This window comes from Acomys minous (assembly GCF_964271855.1).
Source record: "Acomys minous genome assembly, chromosome: 19".
Classification (NCBI taxonomy): domain Eukaryota; kingdom Metazoa; phylum Chordata; class Mammalia; order Rodentia; family Muridae; genus Acomys; species Acomys minous.
Genome location: NC_140499.1, coordinates 57,107,748 through 57,134,700, shown reverse-complemented (window position 1 = coordinate 57,134,700; position 26,953 = coordinate 57,107,748). Strand labels below are relative to the sequence as shown.

Here is a 26,953-nt window from a genome sequence, read left to right as displayed (position 1 = left end):
GTAAACTCTCCACCTACGGAGGAGCAGAAAATGGGCGCGTGGCTGCATTTGCACCTTCCTGTCTGTGTTCAAGTAGTCAAGGTGCAGGCAGAAGCACTGAATGCCTAACGGACCCGAGTCAGGGGACAGGAAGAGGCTGGCCAGTCTGGAGAGGGCAGGACCGGGTGGCCTCTGTCTGGACTGCACCACGACCTAGTGGCATAGGGGAGGCGCTGTCCGGGTGGGGTCTGACAATGGAGCAGGTACGCTTTCTCTACAGACTTTGAACAGTTGGTCATAAGACTCACCAAATGGATCTGTTCTTATCATCTTTCAGCTCTGGGCTACCTCTCCCTCTGTCCTCCGCCCTCCTATGCTCTGAGTACCACTGAGAGGATTCCTTTGTCCAGCACAAGCCGTGTAACGGCGGATTGTGGGGAAAGGCCACTAAGGTGGGAAATAAGAGTGCAGAACCTTTAATCCCCAAGCTCCTTCGTTGTCTTTTCCTATCATTGGTCTTTAAACATGACAACTTTGCTGCAAAGGTCTTGCAGTATTTTGTACATATCTGGTCCTTACTAAAATCCTGTTTTGGGGCTGAGCGTGTGCACAGAGGTAGAACACTGGCCTTGCAGGTGCAGGGCCCAGAATTCCAGTCCGAGACCAGAAATCGGTTTCTATAGCTCAAGAAAAATGTCCACTCTGAGGTAAAGGGGTTAGGAGATGGTAATGGAAGGATTTAATCAAAGCGTACAGTACATAGGTATATGAAAATGTCATGATGAGATCTATTATTTTGTGCAATTAACATACCCTAAAACAACACACACACACATATGTACATGTATGTTATATGTACATAGTCAATATGTGTCAACACTGCCATTATCCTACCACTTAGGGAGCTGAGGCAGGAAGATTATGAGTTCAAGGCCAGCCTGGGCTACATAGTAAGATCCGGAGTCAAAGAAAGAGACACTGTGGGAGGGAGGGTGAGAGGAAGGAAGGAAGGAAAGAGGAGGGGAGAGGAGGGGAGCAGAAAAGTGCAGTCAGTGAGGATGGGGAAGTGAAAGTTGAGGGCTGGGATGGATTCTACAGAAAAGCTCTGAAGGGATGGCCAACAGAGCTGCCCTTCCTCAGAAGCCCAGATGTCTCAGATCCATTAACATCACCCCATACTCCCTGTGCTCTGCAGGGGATGGGGGGGGGGTGTGTCTCAGGGGCTGCTGTCAACAGAAGAAGGTTACCTGAGGGTGACATATCAGTTAGTTGTAACCAATGTGTCACTTGTGGGAGGTGTTGATGGTGGGCTGGGCCCTGTGTGTGCAGGGGTAAAGGACGTGAGACAGTTCCCTGTGAATTCATTCTGCTTTCGATATCAATATGCCTGTGGAAGTCACTAGAAAGAGCTGAGACTGGCTGGTCTAGCACTCTAGTGCTGTTTGCCCAGACAGTGAATGCGATGCAGGCCTGGCAGGTGTCCTGTGAGTCAAAGCCTCGTGGTTCCAGGCCCACGGAGGAATTCAGACACTTGCAGAATAACCAGTTCACACAGAACAATTCTCCAAGCAGATAGGGGCTTTTTTTTTTCTGTCTTGCAGACAGCTTATTTAAAAAAAACAAACCAACCCCCCCCCCCCAAAGAAGCCTTTCTATACTTTAAAAAAAAAACAGATTTTTAATAAAATGTCATGACCATACAATTCTGGAAGGGTAGTTTTCCTCAGTGATGTCAATAATTTCAAAGAGCGAGATTCAAGGGAATAAAACTATTGACATGAGCCATCACTTAGGGTGCAGTGTTAATAGAGTTTGAGGGTTATGCGTGCTGACTCAGTAGGAGGGAAAGCTTAAAATATGTGGAAAAGGTTCCTCCATAATGTCCTTTGTCATATAATAGGGGATTACTTGTCTTTTTTCCCCTCTTTTTAAAAAATAATGTATTTAATTTTATTTTATGTGCATTGATGTAAGGGTGTCAAATTACCTGGAGCTGGGGTTACAGACAGTTGTGAGCTGCCATGTGGGTGCTATGAATGGAACCCGGGTCCTTTGGAAGAGCAGACCCATCTCTCCAGCCCCTTCTTTTGCCTTCTTGTTACTATCCGGAATCTCATTTAAGAATATTTTTGAACTAGTGAGGAACTAACTATAACTACCCCCCAAAGCTAACATGGACTTACTCTCAAAGAGCGGAACTTCAGGCTCAGAGCTGAGGCTGGCCTGGGGAGGAAGGACTGCGCTAGTCCGTGACAGAGAGAGTGCTGGGTGGTGAACTCTTAGGTCACATCAGGAATCTAGGAGACTAGATGCATGACAGAGACCCCAGAGGGGGAAAAAAAAACCCCAATGATTAGTCTTCCCTTGCAGGGCCGTGGCCTCGGGGACTGCCTGGTGCCCTGGGACCGCATTCCGGAGAGATCTAAGGCACGGGGATCCATCACGTGTGTACTGACCGTGCTCCCAAGCTTCACCTGGTGTGTCCTGACACAGCAGCTCCACTGCCACCACAGCTCAACTTCTCTGCTACCTGGTCATCTTCATCACCGGAGCAGATAACTTGGTGACCCCGAAAACCATAGTCGTGCTCTGAAGAGCCAGTCCCCCCCGTTGGATTCCCTCCAGCTCTCTCCACATACTGAGCAAACAATTCTCTACTCAGAGGTCCCCAAACTCAACTAATTTCTCTCCTCACAAAGAAACGATCATTTAAATAATAACTGTCAAGTGCTAATAACTTACACCTGGCCCCCAAGGCGCTAAAATTTTCTATCAAGCAGAGCCACCTAGTGGCAGAATGGGGTATACTTTCAATTTGCATTTAATTTCTCTCTGATAATAATCCAGACCAGGTGGGTTAGGGCTCTTTGTTTGCTTGCTTGCTTTTCAAAAATGTTCCTTTTCATCGTGATTGTTGAAAAAAAACCCCACTTTAGGGCTTTCCCCTCCATCTGTTTCCTTACTGAAACCATCTATCTTTCCAAGGTAGCCAACCTTCTGGTTCAATATGCTACAATCAGCAAATTTCAGGACTGAAACTAAAGCCAGCTCAACAGTGTCTGAAACATCAAGAGCTACCGAGATATTTTGTATTTTCCAAAACACACTTCCTGGCCACACACTCCTCCATGTAAGCTGACATGTTAAACCACCAGGCACAAGGAGGGCAAACAAAATGCCTTGCTGTAGCTGTGACCCTTTTCTACCCTTCACGATGCCAGAGAGAAGTGAAAAGTACCTTGGGCTGAGCGCTGGCTCCTTTTCTTCCTTCAAAGTAGGTAAACACTCGTAGTCGGCTAAGACAAAAGAAAAACAAATTCACCGTTAGTCACCAGACTGCTTTTCCTACCCATAAAACTGACACAGTCGGGCATGGACTGTACCTCTGCGTGGCTACCTGTGAAGACGTGGCCCCATTGGGGAGTTCTGGAGGTTCAAAGATTAATGACACAGAGGCTCTTGAAATGAGAAAGGCAGGCAGACACAAGACTGCAGTGTTCTGTGTCCCTGCTGGAAAGGGCACAATTCATCAATGCTTGCTTAGTCGGTCCCCTGGAAGCTCACTGTGCTCTGAAAGCCAGAATATGCCTCCTGGAAGTGAGATTCAGGGATGAAATGGCTATACCTCACTCAGGTCCTGGAAGTGAGACTCAAGGATGGAATGGCTGTACCTCACTCAGGCCCTGAATTAAGACTCAGGAATGAAATGGCTGCACCTCACTCAGGCCCTGAAGTGCCTGCAGAACAGCTACACAGCAGAAGCATAAGGAAGGCGGGAGTAACCTTCCTCCAGGGAGCTTCTTTCTCCTCTACCACAGTGTGCGTGTGTGTGTGTGTGTGTGTGTGTGTGTGTGTGTGTGAGAGAGAGAGAGAGAGAGAGAGAGATGCCTCTGTGGAGGCCAGAGTCTGACACTAGTGTCCTTGGCTATAGCTCTACACCTTGTCTTCTGAGGCAGGGTTTCTCACTGCACACCCAACACCCTCTTCTGGCTGTTATGCATGAGCATAAATGCTTGTACTTGCACTCAAATACGAACACACACATAAATAAGTAAGTAGCTACCTCCATAAATCTGTTCTGAAAAATACAAATGATTGAACTGAAGAAAGCATCCAGTGGGTGAGAGTGTTTACTCAGAACACAAGCATTGAGTAAGTGAGTTCAAATCCCCAACACCCATGCAAAAACCTGGGGGTGGTGGTACATACCCATAAGTCCACTCATAGTGGTTTGTGTTTGTGTGCATATGTGTATGTTGTGTGTGTGTGTGTGTGTGTGTGTGTGTGTGTGTGTGTGTGTGTGTAGTGTGTGGTATGTATGTGTGTGTATGTGTGGAGTATGTGGTGTGTATATGTGTGGTGTGTACGTGTGTGTGTGTGCACGCGCGCGCACGTCTTATACAGGGGGAACACATTGGCAGAGACTTCATGCTGTCCAGTCTGTTTAACAAAAAAGCAATAAACACCAGGTTCACTGAGGAATTCTCAACGGAATATGAGTAGAGTATGTAGAAGGCAGTACCAGATGTGTTCCTCTGCACAGAAACACACACACACACACACACACACACACACACACACACATCATACACAACACATGCATGCAGCACAGATATAACACATACAAACACAAACAGTATGATAGTTACATAGTGGGTTTTATCCATTTCATATGAGCATCCAGAAAAATTTATTGATTTTTTAAATGAGCCTATATTATTTTAAAGACCAGATGCCAGTTGAGAATGTTGTGTGGAAATATTCCACTACTGTCTACAATAGTCCTGTCAGGTAGAACCATCTACCCACATGGAGACGTTCTAGCCTCGTCCTGTCAAATCCCATCCTCGCTGGTTACCAAGCCTTTAGCATTCAACTACTAAAACCATGTTTCATTTTTGTTTTGTTTTGTTTTTGTTTTTTCAAGACAAGTTTCCCTGTGTAGCCCTGGCTGTCCTGGACTCACTTTATAAACCAGGCTGGCCTCAAACTCACTGCAATGCACTTGCCTCTGCCTCCCAAGTTCTGGGACTAAAGGCGTGCACCACCACCACCACCCAGCTCATGTTTTATTTTTGTACAATTAAACAGACACACAGCTCTAACACCTCTTGTATTGGACAGTGATTCATGTCAAACACACTTGAAGTTGTGTAACCACATACAGATTGAGATTCTATAATTCAAGAATATATAAGGTCATGTCAGATTCCCCCCCCCTCCCCCTTGGATAATTTGGTATTAGATTTGCTTCCCAGGATAGAAAGATGAAGGCTGGGGACCTAGCTCAGAGGAAAAGCACCTGCCCAGCATGTTAGAAGATATGGTTTGATTCCCAGCAAAACACACACACACACCCGCGCATGCACACATGCACAACCAGAAAGAAACAAATAAATAGCACCACATCTTCTTGAAAAGTCCCATTTCAACAGCTTGTACACAAATTAAAAACAAGCGGCAGCAACAGACAACAGTAACTATGATTGAGCTGGGTCTGTGAGGACCACTCAGGCTGTGCGCCAGATGGAGCATGACATCATACTCTCTGAGATGCTGATGAAGCCGAGGCAGCCTTCTAGCCCTGCATCACCAGAGAGACAAACACCACTCTGAGTTTCCACCTACCGTTTCTGCTCATGCTGCTCATCCATTTATCCAGCTCTTCCATCTCAATTTCCATAACGGAGGGTGTGTCCTCTTCAAAAATAGGGCTAGACAGAGAGCAGAGTCGAGGGTTTATCTTGGGGGAAGAGTCTAGAGCGTGGACGAGTTGGAAACAACCTGACTCAGTGTCTGACACCCCAGGTTAGCCTTGGGTTTGCCCTAACCAAAAGGCAAAATCTGTAATGAGCCCTCATCTGTCACAAGGCCCTAACTGGATAGCACAGAGGCCTGGGAGTGGACTAAAACAGAAGCTGCTCTCTGGAGACCAAAGACATGGCTGCTGGGGGTGGGGGGGGGGTGGGGGGATGTGGGGGTGTTCAGGGGTTGCCTCACTCAGCGTCCTGGCCTCACATAGTTTCACTTCTCTTTTCTTGGAGTTTTGATCAATGACCCAGATCAAGACGCCAGGCCCTAGGCTACATTTATCTGGTCTCCATCCATGCCCAGGCCTTTTTTTTTTTTTTTTAACTAGGAGGAACAGAGCTGTGGCTCTCAGAAAAGCCCTGGCCCCATTTCCCAGGCTTTGAGGGTATGGATAAGCTCTGGTCAGGATGGATGGAGGCAGGGAGGAAAGATCCCAGCTCTGGATGCACTGTGGGCATTGCACTGAAAGATGCAGCAGTGCCTATACCAGGATGGCCAATGGGAGGGACAGGGGAGGGGGCCTCACACTATGTCTTTGGTGTTCACCCAGAAACAGAATTATTTAACTACTATGCATTTGGCACTGGTAGCCACCAGACAAAAACTCTTTTCTGGAAGGTGACAACAGCAGAGACCCCTGGGTAAGGTCTGGGGACTAAGACACATCTCCCTTGTGACAATGGGGACTGTCAGTGTCCAGGGGTACTAAATGCAAGAGAAAGCAGCCAGATGGTCACCACAGGAGCGGGAACTGTAGACAGGCAGAGAGGACTCACACTTTCATGTTTCCACCTCCTGGTTCATCTGAAAGACAATAAGTACAGGGGTTCCATCAACTTTGATCATCGCAGGAATTTGTTGCAACAGCCACTAAGGCTCCTTTAAATGGGAAGGAAGTGTTGGCAACATAATCACATTTTTTTGTTTTGTTTCGTTTTTCGAGACAGGGTTTCTCTGTGTAGGCTTGCCTGTCCTGGCACTCTTTGTAGACCAGGCTGGCCTCAAACTCACAGTGATCCACCTGCCTCTGCCTCCTGAGTGCTGGGATTAAAGGCGTGTGTGCCACCACGCCCAGCTCTGAATCACATTTTTAAAGACCTGTTTTTACTCTATTTTGTGCGTAGGGGCCAGTAGCACATAAATAAAGATACGGATGGGGCAACGTGTGGAAGTTGGTTTTCTCCTTCCACAATGAGGTTCCGAGAGATCAAACTCAGGGAAATGAGGTTCATACATCACGTTTTTAAAGGAGCCATCATTAGCCTCCAAGTCACTTTGACTCTCAAGTTAAAACCAGGTCTGAATCCAAATGGAATGCTTGACTTTGCTCCCCTAAGAGGGCTCACCTTCCTCCTTACTGATGGGTGCTCCCCTAAGAGAATTCACCTTCCTCTTTACTGATGGGTGCTCCCTAATAGGACTCACCTTCCTCCTTACTGATAGGTGCTCCCCTAAGAGGGCTCACCTTTCTCCTTACTGTTTTTACATCCACACAAAGAGGAAAAGCATGGATAGGAAAGAAAGGTGTTAAACCCAAGTGCTTGATTCTTGGCCCCCTTCAATAAAATAATGTTCCAGCATCGTTTCCTCATGACACGTCATCCTGAACACTGTACTACATGGGTGACTCTGCCAAGGGGAGCCTTTGAAGGCCCCCTTTGCCCTGTTCTTTGAATGGCTGGGTCCCATCACTCCGCAGTCTGTCATCCCCACCTCTCTTTCAGGAAAGTCCATCTGTCCCATTGGTCCCTGGCTCTGCATTCTGCTTGCTTCCTTCACAGTACTGGGCAGTTTCTCACCTGTTAAACCATCTGTGTAATTCTATTTCATCTGTCTCTCCCGCTAGGGCATAGCTCCCAAAGGGCCAGGACAGCATCTGTCTCGTTCACCGTGGTGTGCCCCATCCCCATCCTGCCAGCACAGGACCTGGCAAACACCTAGGAAATATTCACTAGACAGATGAATAGGTTTTAACCTCAGCTGTCTAGCAACGGAGTTAAATTCACGTCTGATCTTTTGGACCTATCATTATGATAATAACGGGACTTCTCACCAGCTTGCCTTTGATGGTTGCTGATTGGGGTGAGAGTCGGGTACCATTTGACAAAACAGCTCTCATGTGGATGAGACTCCAGATGAACAGGTGGCAAGGGTCTATAGCTTGCTGCCTGGACCAAGCAAGATCTGTTTAGTTTGGCAGGGAGACCAGCACCTCCTGAGAAGGGAATCAGTAATGGCAAGTGGGTGCACTGTGATCAAGACAGATGCTTCGGAAAGCAAACCCTTTGTAGATTTCCCTGGGTGGCCAGATGCCCCTGACCCGTGACAACAGAGGCCACCTTGTGTCTAGCCTAGCAAGTACAGTCATCAGCAGGCAGCTCAGGGTGGCACAAACTGCTATGTCCTTCCAGTTGGCAAACTTCGGTGGCCTGGCTAACCCAGGAGAGCTGGTGCTGATGCAGGTTTCAAGCTGTCACTGCCTGCCTTGAAGGCACGGTGAGTCCTGTCTTCCACCCCAGTGGAATCTGAAACCTCCTGCAGATGCTTGACTCTCCAGGAACTTAGAAGGAGGGTAGGGTGGCTTTGTCTCACACGTTGAGCCTGCAGTTTTGTTGTTTGTTTAAGATGGGGAGGTCTCACATAGCTCAGGCTGGTTTCAAACTTGCTATGTAGCTGAAGATGGCCTTGAACTTCTGATCCTTTAGCACAGGCATTATAAGCACCCCTGATTTCTGCAGTGTTGGGGAACTGAACCCAAGAATTTGAGCTGAGGTAAGCATTCTACCAACTGGATTACACCCTGGCCCTACACATACAGTATTTTCTTTGTTTGTTTTTGTTTTTTGTTTTTTGTTTTGTTATGTTTTTTGAGATAGGATTTCTTTGTGTAGCCCTAACTGTCCTGGACTCAGTTTGTAGGCCAGGCTGGTCTTGAACTCACAGCGATCCACCTGCCTCTGCCTCTGGAGTGCTGGAATTAAAGGCGTGTGCCACCAATGTACAGTTTTAGTCTAATATTTACTGTCTATTTCCTTAAAGGATTTTACTTTAACAAAGCGCACGCGCATACACACACACACACACACACACACACACACACACACACACACACACACAGCACAATTGGAACTCTCTACCCGTGACCCATAAAGAACCCCCATTTTGGCCCTTTTCCCTTACTAACTTCCCCACTAATTTCTCAGAGAGCAAGTGACCCCACCCCACCCCCCCGCTGTGAGCACAGATTTCTCTCTCTTTAATCTGGGCTCCCCACAGGCTCAGAGGTGAGCAGGAGCTGACCGGCATGCAGATGATGGAAAAGTTTAAAAATCCATTATCAAAGTGCTCCAGATACACTGAATGAGAGGCTCCGTAATCAGTATTAAAAGAGCAAAAAGCCTTCTGCGGCCTCATCTTCCCTGCTCCAGGGCCATTACTCCTGCCCCAGCCACCATGGCAACAGAAACACATCTGGGCGAGCGAGCGCACAAGAGTGGAGCATTAAGCCAGGAGGGGAGACCAATTACTTGTCCTTAGCAATCAGGTCCTGCCTGCTCCACTCTACCTGGCCTACATCTCTTTATTAATAGCCACACACTCAGTGCACCCCACCCCCCTGGGTTCCGTTTTGTCCCTTTCCAGCCTGCCATGCCATAGTCTTCGCCACCTTGTCTTGCTCCTTTAAGTTCCTGCCTTACAACCATGTACCCTGACAAGACCCTCTCCAATTCGTCTCTGTGCCACCAGGGTGGGGTGGGGGGTTGGGGGAGGGTGGAGGGGCCAGAGGAGGGGACTGGGGGCTGGGGGGAAGGCAGGGGAGGCAGGTGGAGGGGGAGGGGCAGGTTGCGAGGTGGCACTGTCAGCACAGGGCAGGAGCAAAGGAGCCACAGAAGGGTCTGACTACAGAGCCAAGCATGGGGTAGCCACAGTCTGTTCTAAGTGAGGGACACCCAGCACCCAGCACCCAGCACCCTGCCCAGCTTACTCTAGATTATCAAAAACAGTGAGGCTTTTTGTTTGTTTGTTTGTTTGTTTCAGACTGTCTTTCCCTCAGAGATTACACTTTGCAAGTAGAATTTGCCTTCATTTTGAGGTGGAGGATGGCGGTGGACCCGGGTGGACTCCGGAACGACACCACCTGTCCAGAACTCCCACAAGGCATGCACTGACAAATGGTAATGAGGGGAAAGGGTGCCACTGTGTAGATTTATCCAAGTAAGCTGAGATTGTAGGTGCGCCTGGGTGGATTAAACCATCAGAGGAAAACCAGACCTGAGAAATTATCTAACACACTAGGTGGAAGAAACCATAGATCTCTCCTCCTTGACTGTAAGACTGGACAGCAGACACTATGATGGCAACAGCCCTACCCAACTGTAGTCTGACCACTCGGTGCACGTGTGCATGCCTGCATGTGCACTTGCATGTGCGTGCGCACATGCATGAGTGTGTGTGTGTGTGTGTGTGTGTGTGTGTGTGTGTGTGTGTTTGCTTGCATGGATCTGTGTGAAGTGACTGACAGGCAGAGAACTCTATGTTATCCCTGCTGTGGATACAGACTACTAGAATTGCTGTCAGTCTGTCTGTCCATCCTAGACTTTGCACTGCCCTTTACCTTTACAATTGCACCTTGCTTGGGCAGCTCAGCTCTAACCCAGCAACCTGACTCTATGGCAGGCTCCTCAGAGAAACACCAATCAGCATGTGTTATTTTACCCTGCAGGAACTCTTTGTAGCCCTATCAGGTTCCTAGCTTTGGCTGCTTAGCTCTTTTTGGGAAACCCTGATCTGTGCTGTGGCCTTTCAGACCCCTTTATGGCCATTCTGTAACCTGGATAGATGGAGAGATGGATGGATGGATGGATGGATGGATGGATACACAGGTAGGTAGATAGATAGATAGATAGATAGATAGATATTTACTGTGTGATATATAATATGCAAATGAAATGTAATATCATGATAAGGATTGGAATAAAAAAACTGTCTGCTTTGATTGCCTAGCAAGAAAAGCAGGATTGATTGGAAAACTGTTGCTAAACAAACTCCCACCTTGTGAATGCATTCTTACTCCGTTGATTCTGAGTCTGTGGACAAAGGCAAATGCGCTTGCCTATGTTTCTGACACAGCACGTTCAGGACACTTCATGGGTATTAACTAACAACCACACATGTAATGCTGGTGGTCCAGGATGGAAGGCAGCAGACTGTCCCACTGTACAGTGTTCCCCTGTCCCGAATGTGAAAAGAGAAAAGGTGGCTGAGGGGCTGGACTGTGCCTCAGTGGTGCAGCAAACGCCTAGTGTGGTAAGGCCCTGAGTTCCTCCATAGCACACACAAAACAGGATAATTCCCTGTCAAGTGAAGAAGTGTTATTTTGAAAGTGTTGGTCAAATCCTCTCCTGCTGTCAAGTGTAAAGACTGGATTTGCTGGATGGGGAAGACAGGGTGAGGCGCCATCATTGGGGATGGGAACAGTGCGCACGTCTCTACTTTCTGAGGTCATCCTGCGAATAGGCGCTCCCTGTCCCTCAAAGCAGACTCCCAGCCTGCCTGCCTGCCTGTCTTAGTGTGACAGTTTTATTTTTCCTGAAACAGAACTTTTACTTAAATATTTTTGAACTTCAAATATGCTAAATGTGAGTGGGTAGACTTCATAAGAGGTATTTAACCTTTCAGCATTTAGTTTGAGAAAAAAGAATTTGTTAGTATAGAAAAAAAAATCAAATGAAGGTCACTGTCAAAAATTTTTCTGGGGCAGAGGAGAGACAGCTCAGTGAGGTAGTCGCCTCAAAGACATGAAGACTTGAGTTCAACTCCCAGAACCCATGGAAGGACTCTGTGCTTGGGGGTCCATGCCTGCAACCCCAGCACTGCAGAGGTGGAGACAGGGTCCCTGCAGTTTGCTGGCCAGCTAGCCTGACCTTATTAGGCAATGTGGGACACTGCATTAAGGGAGGTAGATGGTGTTTCTGAAGCAGACACTTAAGCTTATCTGCTCACTTCCATACACATGTGCACATGCTCCTACATACACGTTCATGTGTGTGCGAGCACACATACATACACATTCATATGCCTGTGTAAAAACACTTCTCTGAAATCTATTGTTTCAGAATCCTAACTTTTCTATGTTGTATTTTCTCAAGGCGAGGCGTATTTAAACTAAGGGCAATGTGCCAATCTGTAGTAGGAATGGTGCCCAAATCTGGGTTTTGTTGTTGTTGAGGCCGAGCATTGTTACGTAGGTCCAGACTACCCTGAAGTTCAGCATCCTCCTGCCTCAGTTCCTGAGTGCTGGGATGACGAGCTTGCAAAACCATGTGGGTTTGCAAATGTGCTTTCACCTCTAAGAGTGTAAACTTTGTTTTTAAAAGATCCTGACATTCATTCATTCATTCATTCATTCATTCATTCAACAGCATGTACCGAGCAGCAAACAGACTATGCATTGCATTAGGGAAACCTAACAGGGGCAGATGGGAAGATGGCTTAGTGGTTAAGAGTACTTACTGTTCTTGCAGAAGATCGGGGTTCAGCACCCACAAGGTGGCTCACAACATGCTATAATTCCTGTTCCCGGGGACCTGAGGCCTCTGAGGCACCTGTATAACCCTGATACACATAAACTCACATGAATACATACACATATGCATTAAAAATGCCTTTGGTAAGTGGCTAGGCATTTTAAAACTACATAACTTCATTTATTTCTCACGACTCTATGATTTGGGCATTGAATTAAGCAATTTCACAGGTGAGGAAGCTAAGTAAATTACAGCGCTAAGTAGCCAGCCAGTGTGCTCCCACTGTCTCTCTCACCTCCGTGCCACAGTGTCTGCCAAACAAGAGGGTGGAGACACTTTCTTGGTTCTTTCAGACAGATCAAAGAGAACACAGTGTGACAGAGCAACGGGAAACAAAACAGAGAAGAAACTATGTGTCCCTCTGAGGGCAGCATCAAGCGTGGACCAAGAGCAAGGACAGCATGAAGGAGGTGGTGATGCATTCTGTCCAAAGATGGGCTGCCCAGACTTCATGAAACCAAAGAAGTGGACATTGAGGGAAGGGGTGGCAGTTTGCCAAGCAGACAAGCAGGAAGTCCAGACCAGAGGAGTGGCCTATTCACCAAGCCTCTAGCATCCTGGAAGTCAGGTCAGGCTCTCAACTAGCAGATGCTTGGACCGTAGCAGAGTGTGGGAGCGGGATGCTTGGAAGATGCTGAGGGCGGGGTTGCTCCTCTCATGCAAATGCTTTTGGTGTTTTTTGTTTTGTTTTTGGTTTTTTGTTTTTTGAGACAGGATTTCTCTGTCTATCCTTGGCTGTTCTGGACTTGCTTTGTAGGCCAGGCTGGCCTCGAACTCACAGTGATCCGAGTGCCTTTGCCTCTCGAGACTGGGATTAAAGGCGTGCACCACCACGCCCAGCCTGCAAATGCTTTTGGAACTGAAAGACTTGAACACCGGAGTTCAGAAACTTAGAAAACCTAAGAGCTTAGCTTGAGCCTGGAGGCCCCAGCCCCGGACACCACTGGGTATTAAGGTCTGAAAGTGAACTGCTACTTCCCCTGCTAAAAAAAGGAGAGGGTCAGGTATAGTGTTGCATGCCTGTAGCCCAGAGCTACTTTAGAGGCTGATGCAGGTGGATTGCTGCATACAGGAGTTCAAGTTCACACTGAGAAACAAGAGGGAAGGGTGTCTGGGCAGCCCCACTGGGTCATGCTTTAACTGTAGTTAAAGAGGAGCTCCCAGGAGACCACAGTTGCTAGGTTACTCTGTGCTATCTAGCGGCGGGGAATGGGTTTCCTCTTCCGCCTTTGTCTCTTTGTCCACTAACCTCATCTGCTGGCTGTGCAGAGAGTCCTTACAGCTCCTGCCCAGAGCTTAGTGACTGTCCTGGCGTGGGGCAGACAGCAAGGAAAGCACGGTGCCCTGTTAGTAAGCCTGGAGGACACAGAACGAGTTTTCTATGTGACCCTGACTACACATCTTACTTGAGAAGCTCCTATCCCTTAAGTGAAGTTTGAAATGACTTTTAAAGGCTTCGATTTAAAAACCATAGCCTGGATCAGTGAGATGACTCAGTGAGCTAAGGTGTCTACTGCTGCCAAGGCTGACAACCTGAGTTTGGTCCCTAAGACCCACATGGTGAAAGGAGAAAAACAATTCCTGCAAACACACACACACACACACACACACACACACACACACACACACACACACACACACACGAATGAATATAATTAAAGACAAACAACCTGAAGCCAGTCATAGTTTACCAGCACAAGTCAAAATATCCCAAGTTTGCTTGGGACCCAAAGCTACCTTGAATTCTATTTACCACTCCTGTTAGAGAGCACCTGTGCCTGGGAGTTTCCTACCTTGGTTTCAGCCCGTCATCTTTAGTCAGCTAGCAATCTGATATAGAGGTTCGGCTCAGAGGGATGCTTCTCTCCCCCTTTTTTCAAACCAGGGTATGAGGTGGGGAAAGTAACATCCACTAATGAAATGTGGGCCCCCTATCACAGGAGAAGGGCGAACCCTTCAACCCTTTACCCTTAACCTCAACCTGACTCGCACTTCACCTGCCTGACCCTTCCCTCCCACAAAGTGAAATGTCACATTGTTCTAGTGGCCACAATTCTCCAGAACCCTGGTCTCAAACATGCTCGTGTTATCGCTTCCATGTGGACTGAAAATAGATCGATTATGGCATTGTTCACTTCGTGGAAGCATCAGCGAAGTACATCACTCATCACTTACTGCTTTACCTCCAACACCAAGCAAACGGCAGGCCACTACTCACATGTCTGCAAGGCGCTTTGAGATCCTTGGCTAGAAGGCTCTGCATAAAAGAAAGAAGTGTTTCGTTTCAGGTGGCTCCTTAAGGTGCGAAGTAACTGTCTGAAAGGCGGGTTCGTGTGAGTTACCTACCTTGTTTAGGTCTCTTGATTTTAAAGTAGGTTACGAGGAGGATGACAGACAGAAAGATGACCAGCGCCGTCACAGGGATCGCCACCATCAGTAAAAACTCCAGCTGGTTTGGGGTCTCATCGGTATAGGTAGAGTTCGTGTGTGCAGCCAACACTTCTGTGGTCACCTCAGCCAAAGCACTTGTCGTCTCTTCATTTGTTGGTTCTGTGGGGCTGTATCCTGAGTGTTCGAAATCCTCCTCCTCGTTTCCTAAACATGAACGAGACCAAGTTTGCCGTGGAGATGAGGCTGACGTGTCATGGCTTCGACGGTCTCCAAACTGTTCCCAGACCCATTCGGTGGTGAACTTGAGCCACTGAACCTGGCTTTCCCATTCAGCGTGATGTGGACTGTATTGATTTGACCTAAGTGAAACTCAAATAGTGTTTGAGTGGATTGAACATGGAGCCAAAGCAGAGGCAAGGCTCCCGCAAACACAGGCGGTCCAGCCTCAACCGGGCACTGAGGAAACACTAAGTGCAGGGCATGACAGACTATTTCTCAAGTCGTAGGGTATCAGGGTATTGTCGTAAAGTTTCTGACTAAATTTAAATTTACACTTACACAACGTGAAATGCATGTCATGAAAGACACGTTTAGATGTAACTCAGTGGGCCTGGAGGCAAAGCTTAGGGTAAGAATACAAGCTTTGCAAACATAAAGCACCATAATATATATAGAGAGACAGACAGATAGACAGATATAGATGTTTAGTAGGTAGATAGATAGATAGATAGAAAGATAGAAATGATTAATAGATAGATAGATAGATAGATAGATAGATAGATAGATATTGGTGAATGGACGGACAGCTGGACAGGCAGACAGATGGATAGACGGCAGATAGAGATAGGAGTGCACTCCGCCTTAATCTTCAATAAAGGGCACTTACCCACGGAAAGGAATCCTTTGCTGTTGGGATGGCCTGGGTTTAGGAGCTAACTGTCTCACACTCTGCACAGCATGCAGTCTGCCCCTTGAGAGTGTCTGCCAACTCCTCCTGGTTCTAAATTGAAACCTGATGTGTATCTCATTTGTGAAATGAGATTCTCAAGAATATCCCTTGGAGACACAGAAAGTGCTGCCACTTACAGTTATTTGGGGAAATGTATTGGTGGAGTGCCGTGCTTACCGTCCACTGTTAACCTGACAGGATTTATTATTATCAAGCAGGAGGCAAACCTCTGGGATGCGTCTATGAGTGCCTAGGCTAGGTTCATCGCGGTAGGAGCACCCACTCTCGCCACGGATGGCACCATTCCATGCGCTGTAGTCCCAGACTAAGTAAAAAGGCGAGTGTGAGCTCGTCATCAGCATCTGACCCTTCTTCAATTCCTGACTGGGGACCCAGTATCACCAGCTGCCTCCCACTCCTGTCACCATCCTTTTCCTGCCGTGACATACTAAATCCTTGACCTGTGACCCAAAATAAACTGTCCTCTTCTTGTTGTTCTTGTCATAGCGACAGGACAAATTGCTACACTGGAGCTTTCCCTATGTCGCAGTGGAAGCAAGATTACTGTCGGAACCTTGAGTGCCATTAAAAACCCATCGCAGAATGGGAAAGGACCTGACCCGGCCCCAGCGGTGCTGGTGTGGGTGGAGGGGTTTTGTGCTGTCGTGGTGTGGGGCTGCCTGATACTCATGCGGATCCGACAGAGGCAAATCTTACATTTAGAAGGCACATCGTCCGATTAGAGAAATAGTAAATGCAGAAGACATGTTAGTAGGTGAAAATTCTTTTTAAGGAGAAATCAATGATTGACACCCAGGGAGAGATCAGTGGCTTTTACGCCGCACACTGGCTAGGCTCTGCCTCTACAGGATGGCCAAATGGGACAGCACAGAGCCACGCAGTAGCTTATCTTTCTTTGTAATTGCATGACCGTGAATTCCTTGGATTCACATTACGGCAATAAAAATATCTGTTTACCTATGAGCTTTATGAACTTTGTGGCTCCCCTGCCAACTCCTATGTTGATTCCCTAATCTCCAGTGTGATGTTATTAGGAGGTGGGGCCCTCCAAGATGAGGTTAGTGCTCTTGTGTGAAAAGAAGGGAACCAGAGGTATATATACTGTGTCCCCTTCCCCACCCCCATGTCCCCCGCCCTGCCCGAGAGCAGAATGCTGGGCACATGCAAAACATGGGCTCTACCACTGAGCTGTGTCTGCAGGCCCACTTTGCTCTCTTTTGCCTAGCCCTGCCTCTGCTGCAGGTGCCATCACCTACCTATTTCAGGCTGGTCTTTCTAATATATTTATTTAGAGAAGCTCTTGCTAGGTAGTCCACGCTTCCTTCCAACTCAGGAGCCCCTTGCCTCAGTTTCTAGGGCATTAGGATTGCAGGTCTGTGTCACTACATTCTGCCCCCTGAGGACTTAGGAGGTGAGCCTCCTGCACTCTGCCTTTTACCTGCATCATTCCATCTTGTGCCCTGTACGTTTGCACATAGATCCGGGGTCAGAGTTCACACAACTTGCCTGAGATTGTGGAGCTCACTGGAAGGTGAAAAGATCTCAGTCCCCACGGGCTTATGGTGTACCCTGGGATTTTAACCTGGTAATGCTTTTTTCCCTCTAACCAGTGGGGGATAGGATGCTGACAATCATGGGAGTTTAGCCACCAGGCAGAGAGCAAGAGACTGGACCCTGGCCGCGGCTGTTCTTGCACCTGGCACAAGCACAGGTGAGGAAACGGTTCTGAGGAAGCTCGGCATTGCTGGGTTCTTGATGAGGCCCCTCACCCCAGATGCACAGCAGGCAGCATTGCCCAGAAGCACCGGGAGCATTGCAGCTTCTCTCCAAGGGAGCAGATGAACCAAGTTTCCGACAGAACACTTGGGGTCCTTGTCCACACTTGCCCTGCAGCCCCAGATAAGAGCAAACAGGGAAGGATACAGGCCAGTGAGAACAATGAGAGGCGGCCGGGCAGTGGTGGCGCACGCCTTTAATCCCAGCACTCTGGAGGTAGAGGCAGGCAGATCTCTGTGAGTTCGAGGCCAGCCTGGTCTACAAAGTGAGTTCTAGCTAGGACAGCCAAGGCTAACACAGAGAAACCCTGTCACAGAAAACCAAAAACAAACAAACAGCCTTGAGTTGTGTACTCTCATTTTTCCAGACCAGGCAGGTGGCCATTGGTGGCACTGTGAAGTTTAAATGGGCTGCAGGCTCTCCCTACAGCACACACCCGACAGGCTCAGACAGATTTGTTTTCCATCACATTCTCCAGCATCTATTTAAGTCAATGTGAGCTCTTTCTGCCTCTGCCTCTTTTCATCCTTTTTCAATTAATTTAGTGGTACAGGGTTACTCACACGCTAAGCAAGAGCTCTACCACTAAGCTAAATCCCAGCCAGAGCTGGCTGCTCCCTTCCCCGACCTCTGCTTTTTATTTCTTTGTTCTGCAGGCCTTCCTTTTCAAAGAGTCCTATGACAACCTCCATATTGCTCCTCCTGTCCGAGCCAGGCCTAACCTCATGAAAGCGCCCCAGGATAAATGACAGTGAGGGGGCTGAAGGAATACTTACTGTGTGCTGGGTACTAGGACAGACCCCACCCCCACAGACACACAGCACACCCACCTCACCCATCCCATGTTATCCAATCTGAGCTTCTCAACTTTTACTGTCTACACTTTTGAGTGTCTTTCCTTGCGGAGGGATGCTGTCACTTGGGGTAAATTCTATGGATGCACAAGGGATTTGTTTGTTTTTTTTTTTGTCTTTGGTCTTTTTGAAAGTGAATGCAACCAGGTCTTGTGGCCCATGCCTTTCATCCCAAGACAAGTCTGGCTCAGAGGCAGATGGATCTGAGTTCGAGGCCAGCCTGGTCTACAGAGAGAGTTCCAGGACAGACGGGACTAGACAGAAACCGTGTCTTGAAAAATAATAATTTAAAAAACTGGGTTGCCATCAACTGAACCCAGGTCCTCTGCAAGAGTGTTAAGTGTTCTTAGCCCTTGACCCTTCCTCTTCAGGCCCTGCCACTTTTTATTTTTTATTTGTTAGTTTGTTTGTTTCTCTCAAAGGTCGTTCTATGAGTGTATACCGAGAACCAGGTCTTCTCTGTTATTTGGTTGTATCATCACCAGTCCTCACTGATGGAAACCTAATTGTTCCTTTTGTAGTTTCCAACTGCTACAGTGACATCCCGGTTGGTCCCTCAGTTGTTGCATGGGTGAGTTCAGTGTACTTTGAAGAAAAGAGGGCATAAGAGACAGTGTTGGGCACCGGAGAAGGGGGCTGCATCGCAGGATACTTGCTGGGTCTCATCTCAAACTTCCTAAGACAAGCCTGGCTCAGAGCCTGGGGAGGGGAGGGCTAAGAGTAGGCAGAGCCTGACATCAAAAGGAGAAAAACTGAAAACACAGGGGATCAGCCCCAAGACTTTGTGGTTGGAGGATTCCACATCATGAAAAGAGGAGCTGGGGCGGGCTAGAGAGATGGCTCAGAGCTGAAGAGCACTGGCTCTTCTTCCAAAGGTCCTGAGTTCAATTCCCAGCAACCACAGGATGGCTCACAACCATCTATAATGAGATTTGGTACCCTCTTCTGGCCTGCTGGCTTACGTGCAGGCAGAATAATGTATAAATAATAAATAAATAAATCTTATAAAAAAAAGAAAAAGAAAAGAAAAGAGAAGCCGGAAGACCAAGAGGGAGCTGCTGATAAGCGGCAGGCCCCCCAGGCACTAGGAATAAAATACAGAGAAAACCAGAGGACAGAAAACCAAGGTGGAAGTCAGACTGAGAGGCCGAGGTGATAAAACGCTGTGGATGGAGGCAGCAGAAAGCAGCTCGGGGACTTTCCCCCAAAGCGTTACTGGTTTCCCCACACATGCACACAACCACCGAGTTAAAGCAGCTTTTAGCCCAGTGGACGTGGGGGACCCCCCCAAACCACTGCTGGGCCTCATGCTCTGTCATGGACTCTAATCTTCTCAAAGTGAACAACAGTTGACATTTTACACAGCAACAGCTAACACAGTGGAGGAGAAAGACCTTCAGAAAGTGAGTCCAGCTACTGGGCACTGCCTAGGGGAAGCTCCGCCCAGCTTCCAGCTTTTCTCCTTTCGGCTTCAGCCGCCCTGCATACCCGGTCCCTCCCCGACTCCATGCTCAGTCAGAACCAAGAGTCCTTTCCATGTTGGAACCTGTTCCCCAAAGGCGCTCCCCAAAGCCTTCTCACCCGCCTTTCTCAGAGTGGCGCTGAAGGCAGGTGAAATAATTAGCGTGATGTGTGAAAAAGCCAAGTGTTCCCGGCGCCTGAGCACGTACACCAGGGTGACGGTCCTGATATTATTTTTGTCTCCTGGCCATCTTCTTCCCTCGTTTGCTTCTTGGCTGTCCCTCAGGAGCTCCTCTAACTTCCTCACTTATTCTCGTATTTTCTGATCTAACAATTTGGATATTATTCGGGACATGAGTGACAGGGGTGGGGATAAAATTGGCAAAGCCGAGAGGGCGGGGTGAATACAGAGTGGGTGTGCAAAGGAGATGTGTCAGCAAGCGAAAGGTAGAAGAAACTCCCGACGGCAATGTGCGATGTGCAGGCAGGCCTGCGTGGAGCGCCCTTGCCTGTCGCCAGTCTGCGGGCCTAACAGGAACTTTCTGAGCGGCTGGTTGGCCGAGTCATCACTGTTATCTCAAGTGACCCATCACACATTTCCCAGGGTTTCCTCCTGTCATCATTTCTCTCTCTCTCTCCTTTTGTTTGTTTGTTTGTTTGTTTGTTTTGAGACAGGGTTTCTCTGTGAAACCCTGGCTGTCCTGGACTTGCTTTGTAGACCAGGCTAGCTTCAAACTCACAAAGATCCGCCTGCCTCTGCCTGTGCTGGGATTAAAGATGTGTGCCACCACGCCTGGCTTCTCTCTCTTCTTTAGAAGGTGATTTCAATGTCACCTTTCACGTCGCCATGTCACCATCAGTCACCTGAAGGTGAAGCTAAGCTACATCTGACTCTTAAGCCCCCAATGTACAGACTTACAACTGTTTGTTGACAGTAGTCACGCAAGCACATCTGGGACTCCCAGTGCACACATCTGGTGCAAGCCCTGGGGAAAATCTTCGTGACTCCGGGGTAGAAATGAGGTGAGGTCTGGTAGCTCCAGCAGCTGAGCCACACGCAGGCCTTTGCCACCGTTCTGAGGCAAACCACTAAATGGAAATGACTTTGCTTTTTGGCGAAGCGAGCCAGCTAACTTCTCATTTTTGAAAGTGGAACAAACGTGTAACCGGATCTGGGTTTCGCCGTTGCCCCTCTGCTCATAGGTTGCTGCTGAGAGCTAAGGATGAAGACTATTTGGTTCTATGGTGCTGGGGGTCGTGTGCATGCTAAACATATGCTTTACCACTGAGTTACACCCCGACCCTTGTCGATTTTGAGATGGGTGTGTCTTTTGTACCAACCACACTGCTGACGCCCTGAGAAGTAAAGCAATGATAAGAGAATGTTTCCCAATCCATGACACTATGAGTTGTGTTGGGCCTCAAACCAGATGCCCTGCTCTTGCCTTGGTTGCAGAGTGTGGGTCCAAATGATTTAGGCGTTTATACTTCAGATAATGAAATGAGAACAGTGCATGCCTGGTGTCCCGTGTTTTCCCTCCTGCTCTGTGGGAATCTGAGGATGTTCAAGGAACTAAACCCAAGACTTCTACCTACTTGTCACCCCTGACATCTGCGTAGGGCAAAGAGCAATGAACCCAATTTGTGTTACAAGAAGAGGATAGATAGCCAGGTGGTGGTGGCGAACGCCTTTAATCCCAGCACTCGGGAGGCAGAGGCAGGCGGATCGCTGTGAGTTCGAGGCCAGCCTGGTCTACAGAGCAAGTCCAGGACAGTCAAGGCTACATAGAGAAACCCTGTCTCGAAAAACAAAAACAAACAAACACAAAACAGAAGAGGATAGAAAAGAAAAGAAACCTGGGGGGTGGGGGCGCATAGGAATGTGGTTCAGTTAGCAGAGCACTTGCTTAGGAGCCACGAAGCCCTTGCTGTAACTTCAGCTCTGGGGAGACGAAGCATGCCTACAACCCCAGCTCTTTGAAGACAGAGGCAAGACCATGACAAGTTCAAGGTCATCCTTGGCTACCCGAGGTCCTGTTTCAAACAATAAGCAATGTTTAAAAGCCAAGGGAAAGTCTGCCTCGGCGGCACATTCCCACCTCCTGGGTGCCTTATCTGCCTGATGCTCAGATCTCACATGGTGTCTGTACCAGAGGCAGAGACAATGGCTTTGATAATTACCAGGGTTGCACTATGGGGGTGCAGCCAAGGTTGAGACTAACCTTGAAAGTCTCTCCACTTCCGGCCCTCCCTTGAGCTACCTCAACTCACTCTTGTTCTAATGCTCATTCTGTAAACTTGACAAGAATCCAAACTCAAGGCCCTGGAAACCCAGGACCCAATTCTACCAGCCGAACGCATGGGCTTAAGGTCACCATTGCCGGCCAGATATATCAGGAAAGAACCATGACAAGCTCAGAGCACTCCCCTTTCCGAGTAAGTCCAAGAGATGCATGCTTGATTTTAGTACCTGATGACGTGGCATGGTGGTTTAAGCTTATAGTCATTGGAACTATCCAAGAGACTTCATCAAGTATAGATTGCTAGGATCTTTTCCCAGGGTCCTGATGTACTGGGTTTGAACTAGATGCCATGACAGTTCACTGGTCTGGGGGTTGTTGCCTAATTTTGTTTTGTGGAAAATAATGATCAGTTGTCCCCCCAAGAGCTACTGTCCCTCAGTTTCATCAGTTATTTGATGCTATCTAGGGATGTATCCTGAGCAACAGGATGTGCCTCCAGGAAGCAATCTTAGGGCCTTGTTCATGCTATACACACACTCCGCTGGTGAGCTATAGCCCTGGGCCCAACAGTATTTCTTAAAATCTTCCTAGATAACTCTAGTAAATATACTTGCTGGGCTAAGAATTACTGACTTAAATCATACATGAGTGGACAGTGTTTTAATTTGCCATTACTTATGACAACAGACTTATTAGTTTAAGTGTGATTGGGAGCCATGTGTAGAAAGGAATCTTGGAAGCAAAGTGAATTGGTGTATACACTATTAAGTGGCTGATTTTTTTTTCCCCTTAGTGATCACTTTTTAAAAATTAATTGTTCAACATTTGTGGATCCTGATTGTAGGGTGGTCAGGAGCAAAGCTGGAACAAATGAGCATAGCAGACTTACTGGGTACCAGCCTGGCTGTGGCAAGGTGACTGTGTGCGATACGTAGAGATACTAGTGACAAACAAAAGGATGACGCATTGGGGCAGCTTTGCTCACAGACCTCAGACAGTGCCCGGAAATGCCCTACCCTTTCCCTGGTTCACATGCCCACGAAGTTGCACTAAATTATTACTATCATGATAGGCAGTGGTGGCGTACATCTTTAATCCCAGGGAGGCAGAGGCAGGTGGATCTCTGAGTTCGAGGCCAGCCTGGTCTAGAGTCAGTTCCAGGACAGTCAAGGCTACACAGAGAATCTCTCTCTCTCTCTCTCTCTCTCTCTCTCTCTCTCTCTTTCCCCCCTCTCTCTCTCTCTCTCTTTCTCGCTCTCTCTCCCTCTCTCCCTGTATATATGTATATATTATATAGATATAATATATATGTTATCTGTAATTATTTCATGCATTTCTCTATTGTCCGTCTCCTTTTCTGTTTGGTACTCTCCGGCACCCAGGAGTCTAGTATAAGTCGCTTTTTACAGAGTGGAGGAAATGTTAACTGTGTTGATGGGGCCGGGGCTGCCACTCAGGGGTTAGGGCTTGAACCATGCATGATGCTCTGTGGTCCATGGTCAGCGCTGCCAAGGCGGAGGGCAGGTGGGTCTGGGGTGGCACTCTTAGTCTCCCCTGTTTCCTTGCTAGCTCGCTCTAGTAGCTTTCCTAATCCCCTAATCCTAGAGGAGCAGAGCCCCTGCCCCCCCACCCCCAGTGGCTTTCTTTCAAAAGCTACCTGGACCGAAAAGAAAACAAACAAAACAAAGCAAAAACAAAAAACAAAACAACAACAAAAAACCCTGGGTGACAGGGGCTTAGGGCAAAGTTATAAGTCCCCCATGTACCCTTGGGGTACAGAAGCCCCCAAGGATGAAAGAGACAGGGCGTCATCAGAACATTGATGAGTAAAGGCTGTGAGATTCCTCCCCTCGGGGCAGAGGCAGTGCTGTTTTCATTGGCTACTCTGAAGTTCTGTGGATTGAATAATTTTTTTATCAAGTGGCAGTTGCTCAATATGTTTGCCCTGCCAGACGTGACCAGAGTACACAGTCAGTTGAGGAGACGCTTGGTGAAAGGGTGCGAAGCCACTGTCAGCTGGCCAGCCACAGGGAGGCCCGGGCTTCTCTGATGCCTTTTTCATTTTAAGTGTTTGGTTATTTTTTTCTTTAGAGAAATCTTGGTTATATTTAGCCAGACTTTCCTTGAACCTGAGGCTGACTCTCGTTTGAGTTTTTCACTTGGGAAAGCTGAGGTTTGGCTAACCCGAGCAATTTTTATACATGGGAATGCCACTCAAGCCTGTAGCACTTGTCAAGTTTCTAAATGCATTCATATCACATAGGACAGAGTATGAAACTCTTACCTGCACACGGCAGCACATGTCTGCAGTCCTAACACTCAGGAAGCTGAGGCAGGGAGATCGCTGCAAGTTTTGACACCAATCTAGTCTATGTAATAAGCTCCAGGTTATCCTGGGCTATGGAGTGAGACCTCCGTCTCAGACTATGCTGGACTACAGTGTGAGGCCCTGTCTTAGGCTATCCTGAGCTACAGAGTGAGACCCTCTCTCAGGCTATCCTGGGCTACAGAGTGAGACCCTCTCTCAGGCTATCCTGGGCTACAGAGTGAGACCCTCTCTCAGGCTATCCTGGGCTACAGAGTGAGACCCTCTCTCAGGCTATCCTGGGCTACAGAGTGAGACCCTCTCTCAGGCTATCCTGGGCTACAGAGTGAGGCCCTATCTCAGGCTATCCTGAGCTACAGAGTGAGACCCTCTCTCAGGCTATCCTGGGCTACAGAGTGAGACCCTCTCTCAGGCTATCCTGAGCTACAGAGTGAGACCCTCTCTCAGGCTATCCTGAGCTACAGAGTGAGACCCTCTCTCAGGCTATCCTGAGCTACAGAGTGAGACCCTCTCTCAGGCTATCCTGGGCTACAGAGTGAGGCCCTATCTCAGGCTATCCTGGGCTACAGAGTGAGATCCTGTCTCAGGCTATCCTGGGCTACAGAGTGAGACCCTGTCTCAGAAAAGAAAGAACTTCTCAACATCACAGAATAGAAAGATTTTGTTCTGGAATAGGAAGGGATTAATGAAAATTACTATCACCACAAAATGCTTTTTTTTTTCTGGTTTATTCTGTTTCTGCCTCTCTACTGAATAGCCTATCTCCAGTGACAGTGGCTGGAGTCTGGAGGTGGGATGTCCTCCAAAGGTCCCCAGCCTGTGGCACTGCTGAGACTGGTGGAATATCCTCAAGCCACTCAGAGGGTGTTTTCAAAATGGATTGTGGGAAGCCTATCCTTGCCCCCTCTTTTTATGAGCCAGGGGTTTCTCTGTGCAGGTCTGGCTGTGCTGTAGCTCACTCTATAGGCCAGGCTGGCCTTGAACTCCACGATCCGCCCGCCTTTGCCTCTCAAGCACTGGGATTAAAGGTTTGCACCAACCACCATCACCTGCCATTTCCCAAGTGTTTCCTCTGTCACACAGGCCCTGCTTGCATGCACTGCCTCACCACAGGCTGCAGAACGATGGGCCGAAGAGTCATGAACCAAATTCTCTAGAACATAAGTCAAAACCAAACTCCTCTCTTTTCAAGTTGATCATCTCAGGTAGTTTGTTACAGTAGCAGAAATCTGATTAATACAACAATGTAAGTCAATGAGAAGTAAACATCCCTAGCCAAGCCCTTCCTTGCAGATCCCTGTGCCCCACCCAGCTGTCCTGGCAGCCTCTTTCTGGAGACACTGCTTGCCCCCACCTTATCAGCGATGATGCCCTTGCCCCAGGGCTCACACTCTACACCTCAGCATCACTCTTTGCTTCCGCTCAGCACTGCCCGACAGATGATGGGCAGGACAGACACAACCAACATGATAAATGGCAAATGCACTGTTTTACAAAATCAGGAAAGGGCAGGGAGAGGCTGGGCCTCCACCTTCACAGCTCCTGCACCCTGAATAGCAGCTCGGAGGACCAGCTGAGGATTATGCAAACCTGAGGACGTTGAGGCCAGCCTGGGTGAGACAGAGGCCAAGGGCTTGTGGTTTGAAGCTCTCTGACAAGCAGCTCAGGAAGGAAACAAGTTGCTGAGGCAAAGCAGTGGGGTCTGTTCTCTCGGATCAAGCCTAAAGCAGCCTGGCTGCTGACCTACTTCATCTTTAAGGAGGATCAGTTCTGGCCCGGATTTTCAGATGGGCCTCAAGCACCAGAACTTACCACTATAGCTGTAGCTGCTGACCTTCCTCCCTCTCCTCCTCTTCCTCCTCCCCCACCTTCCCCTCCCTCTCCTTCTTCTTCCTCCCTCTTCTCCCTATTGCCTTTCCCCTACAGTTATGAGCCACACACCACTGCAGGAAACTTTTCTCTTTAATTTTATGTTTTTGTTTGTAGATACGGTGTCATGTATTCCAGGCCAGCCTCTATCTCAATATGTAGCCAGGTGTGACCTTGAACTCCTCGATCCTCAGCTTTCCCCTCCCTCTTAAGTGCTGGGATGACAGGTGTGCACCACCGTGCTCAGTTTACGCAATACTGGGGACAGAGGGCATCATGCACACTAGGCAAGTACTTTACTAACTAGGCTATGTCCCCAGCCCTCTCATTAGTGTTGTCCATGCGTATATGTTTCACACGTGTTTGTGTGTGGAGGTCTGAGGTCAGCATCAACGGTCTTTCGGTTGTGCCACCATTTTTTTTTTGCTTTGTTTTTGTTTTTATTTTCTTTGAGACAGGGGCTCTTACTGAGTCTGGAGTGCACTAATTTGGTTGGCCAGCAAGCTCCAAGGGTCCATCTGTTTCTATCTCCCACGCACTGGAATTGCAAACATGAGATACCACACCTGACTGTTTACACAGACCCTGGCGAGCCAAACTCAGGTCCTCACATTTGCTCAGCAAGAACATGGCTGGGTCACTTCTGCGCTCCTCACATTAGCTTTTAACATGACTCACGAGTTGAC

At 48.2% G+C, this 26,953-nt stretch overlaps 1 protein-coding gene across 1 annotated transcript in view; it reads right to left on the bottom strand.

Annotated features, from left to right (window-relative positions):
* The window catches only part of TMEM154 (transmembrane protein 154), a gene marked incomplete at its 5' end in the record, with an annotated part of 71,759 nt that overhangs the window by 8,862 nt on the left and 35,944 nt on the right, over window positions 1-26,953 (bottom strand). Inside the window, 5 exons of the mRNA XM_084768448.1 lie at window positions 3,218-3,275; window positions 5,608-5,693; window positions 6,567-6,594; window positions 14,596-14,634; window positions 14,724-14,972. Of these exons, the coding sequence (XP_084624574.1) occupies window positions 3,218-3,275; window positions 5,608-5,693; window positions 6,567-6,594; window positions 14,596-14,634; window positions 14,724-14,972 (460 nt within the window). The remainder of the gene's footprint in view (window positions 1-3,217; window positions 3,276-5,607; window positions 5,694-6,566; window positions 6,595-14,595; window positions 14,635-14,723; window positions 14,973-26,953) is intronic.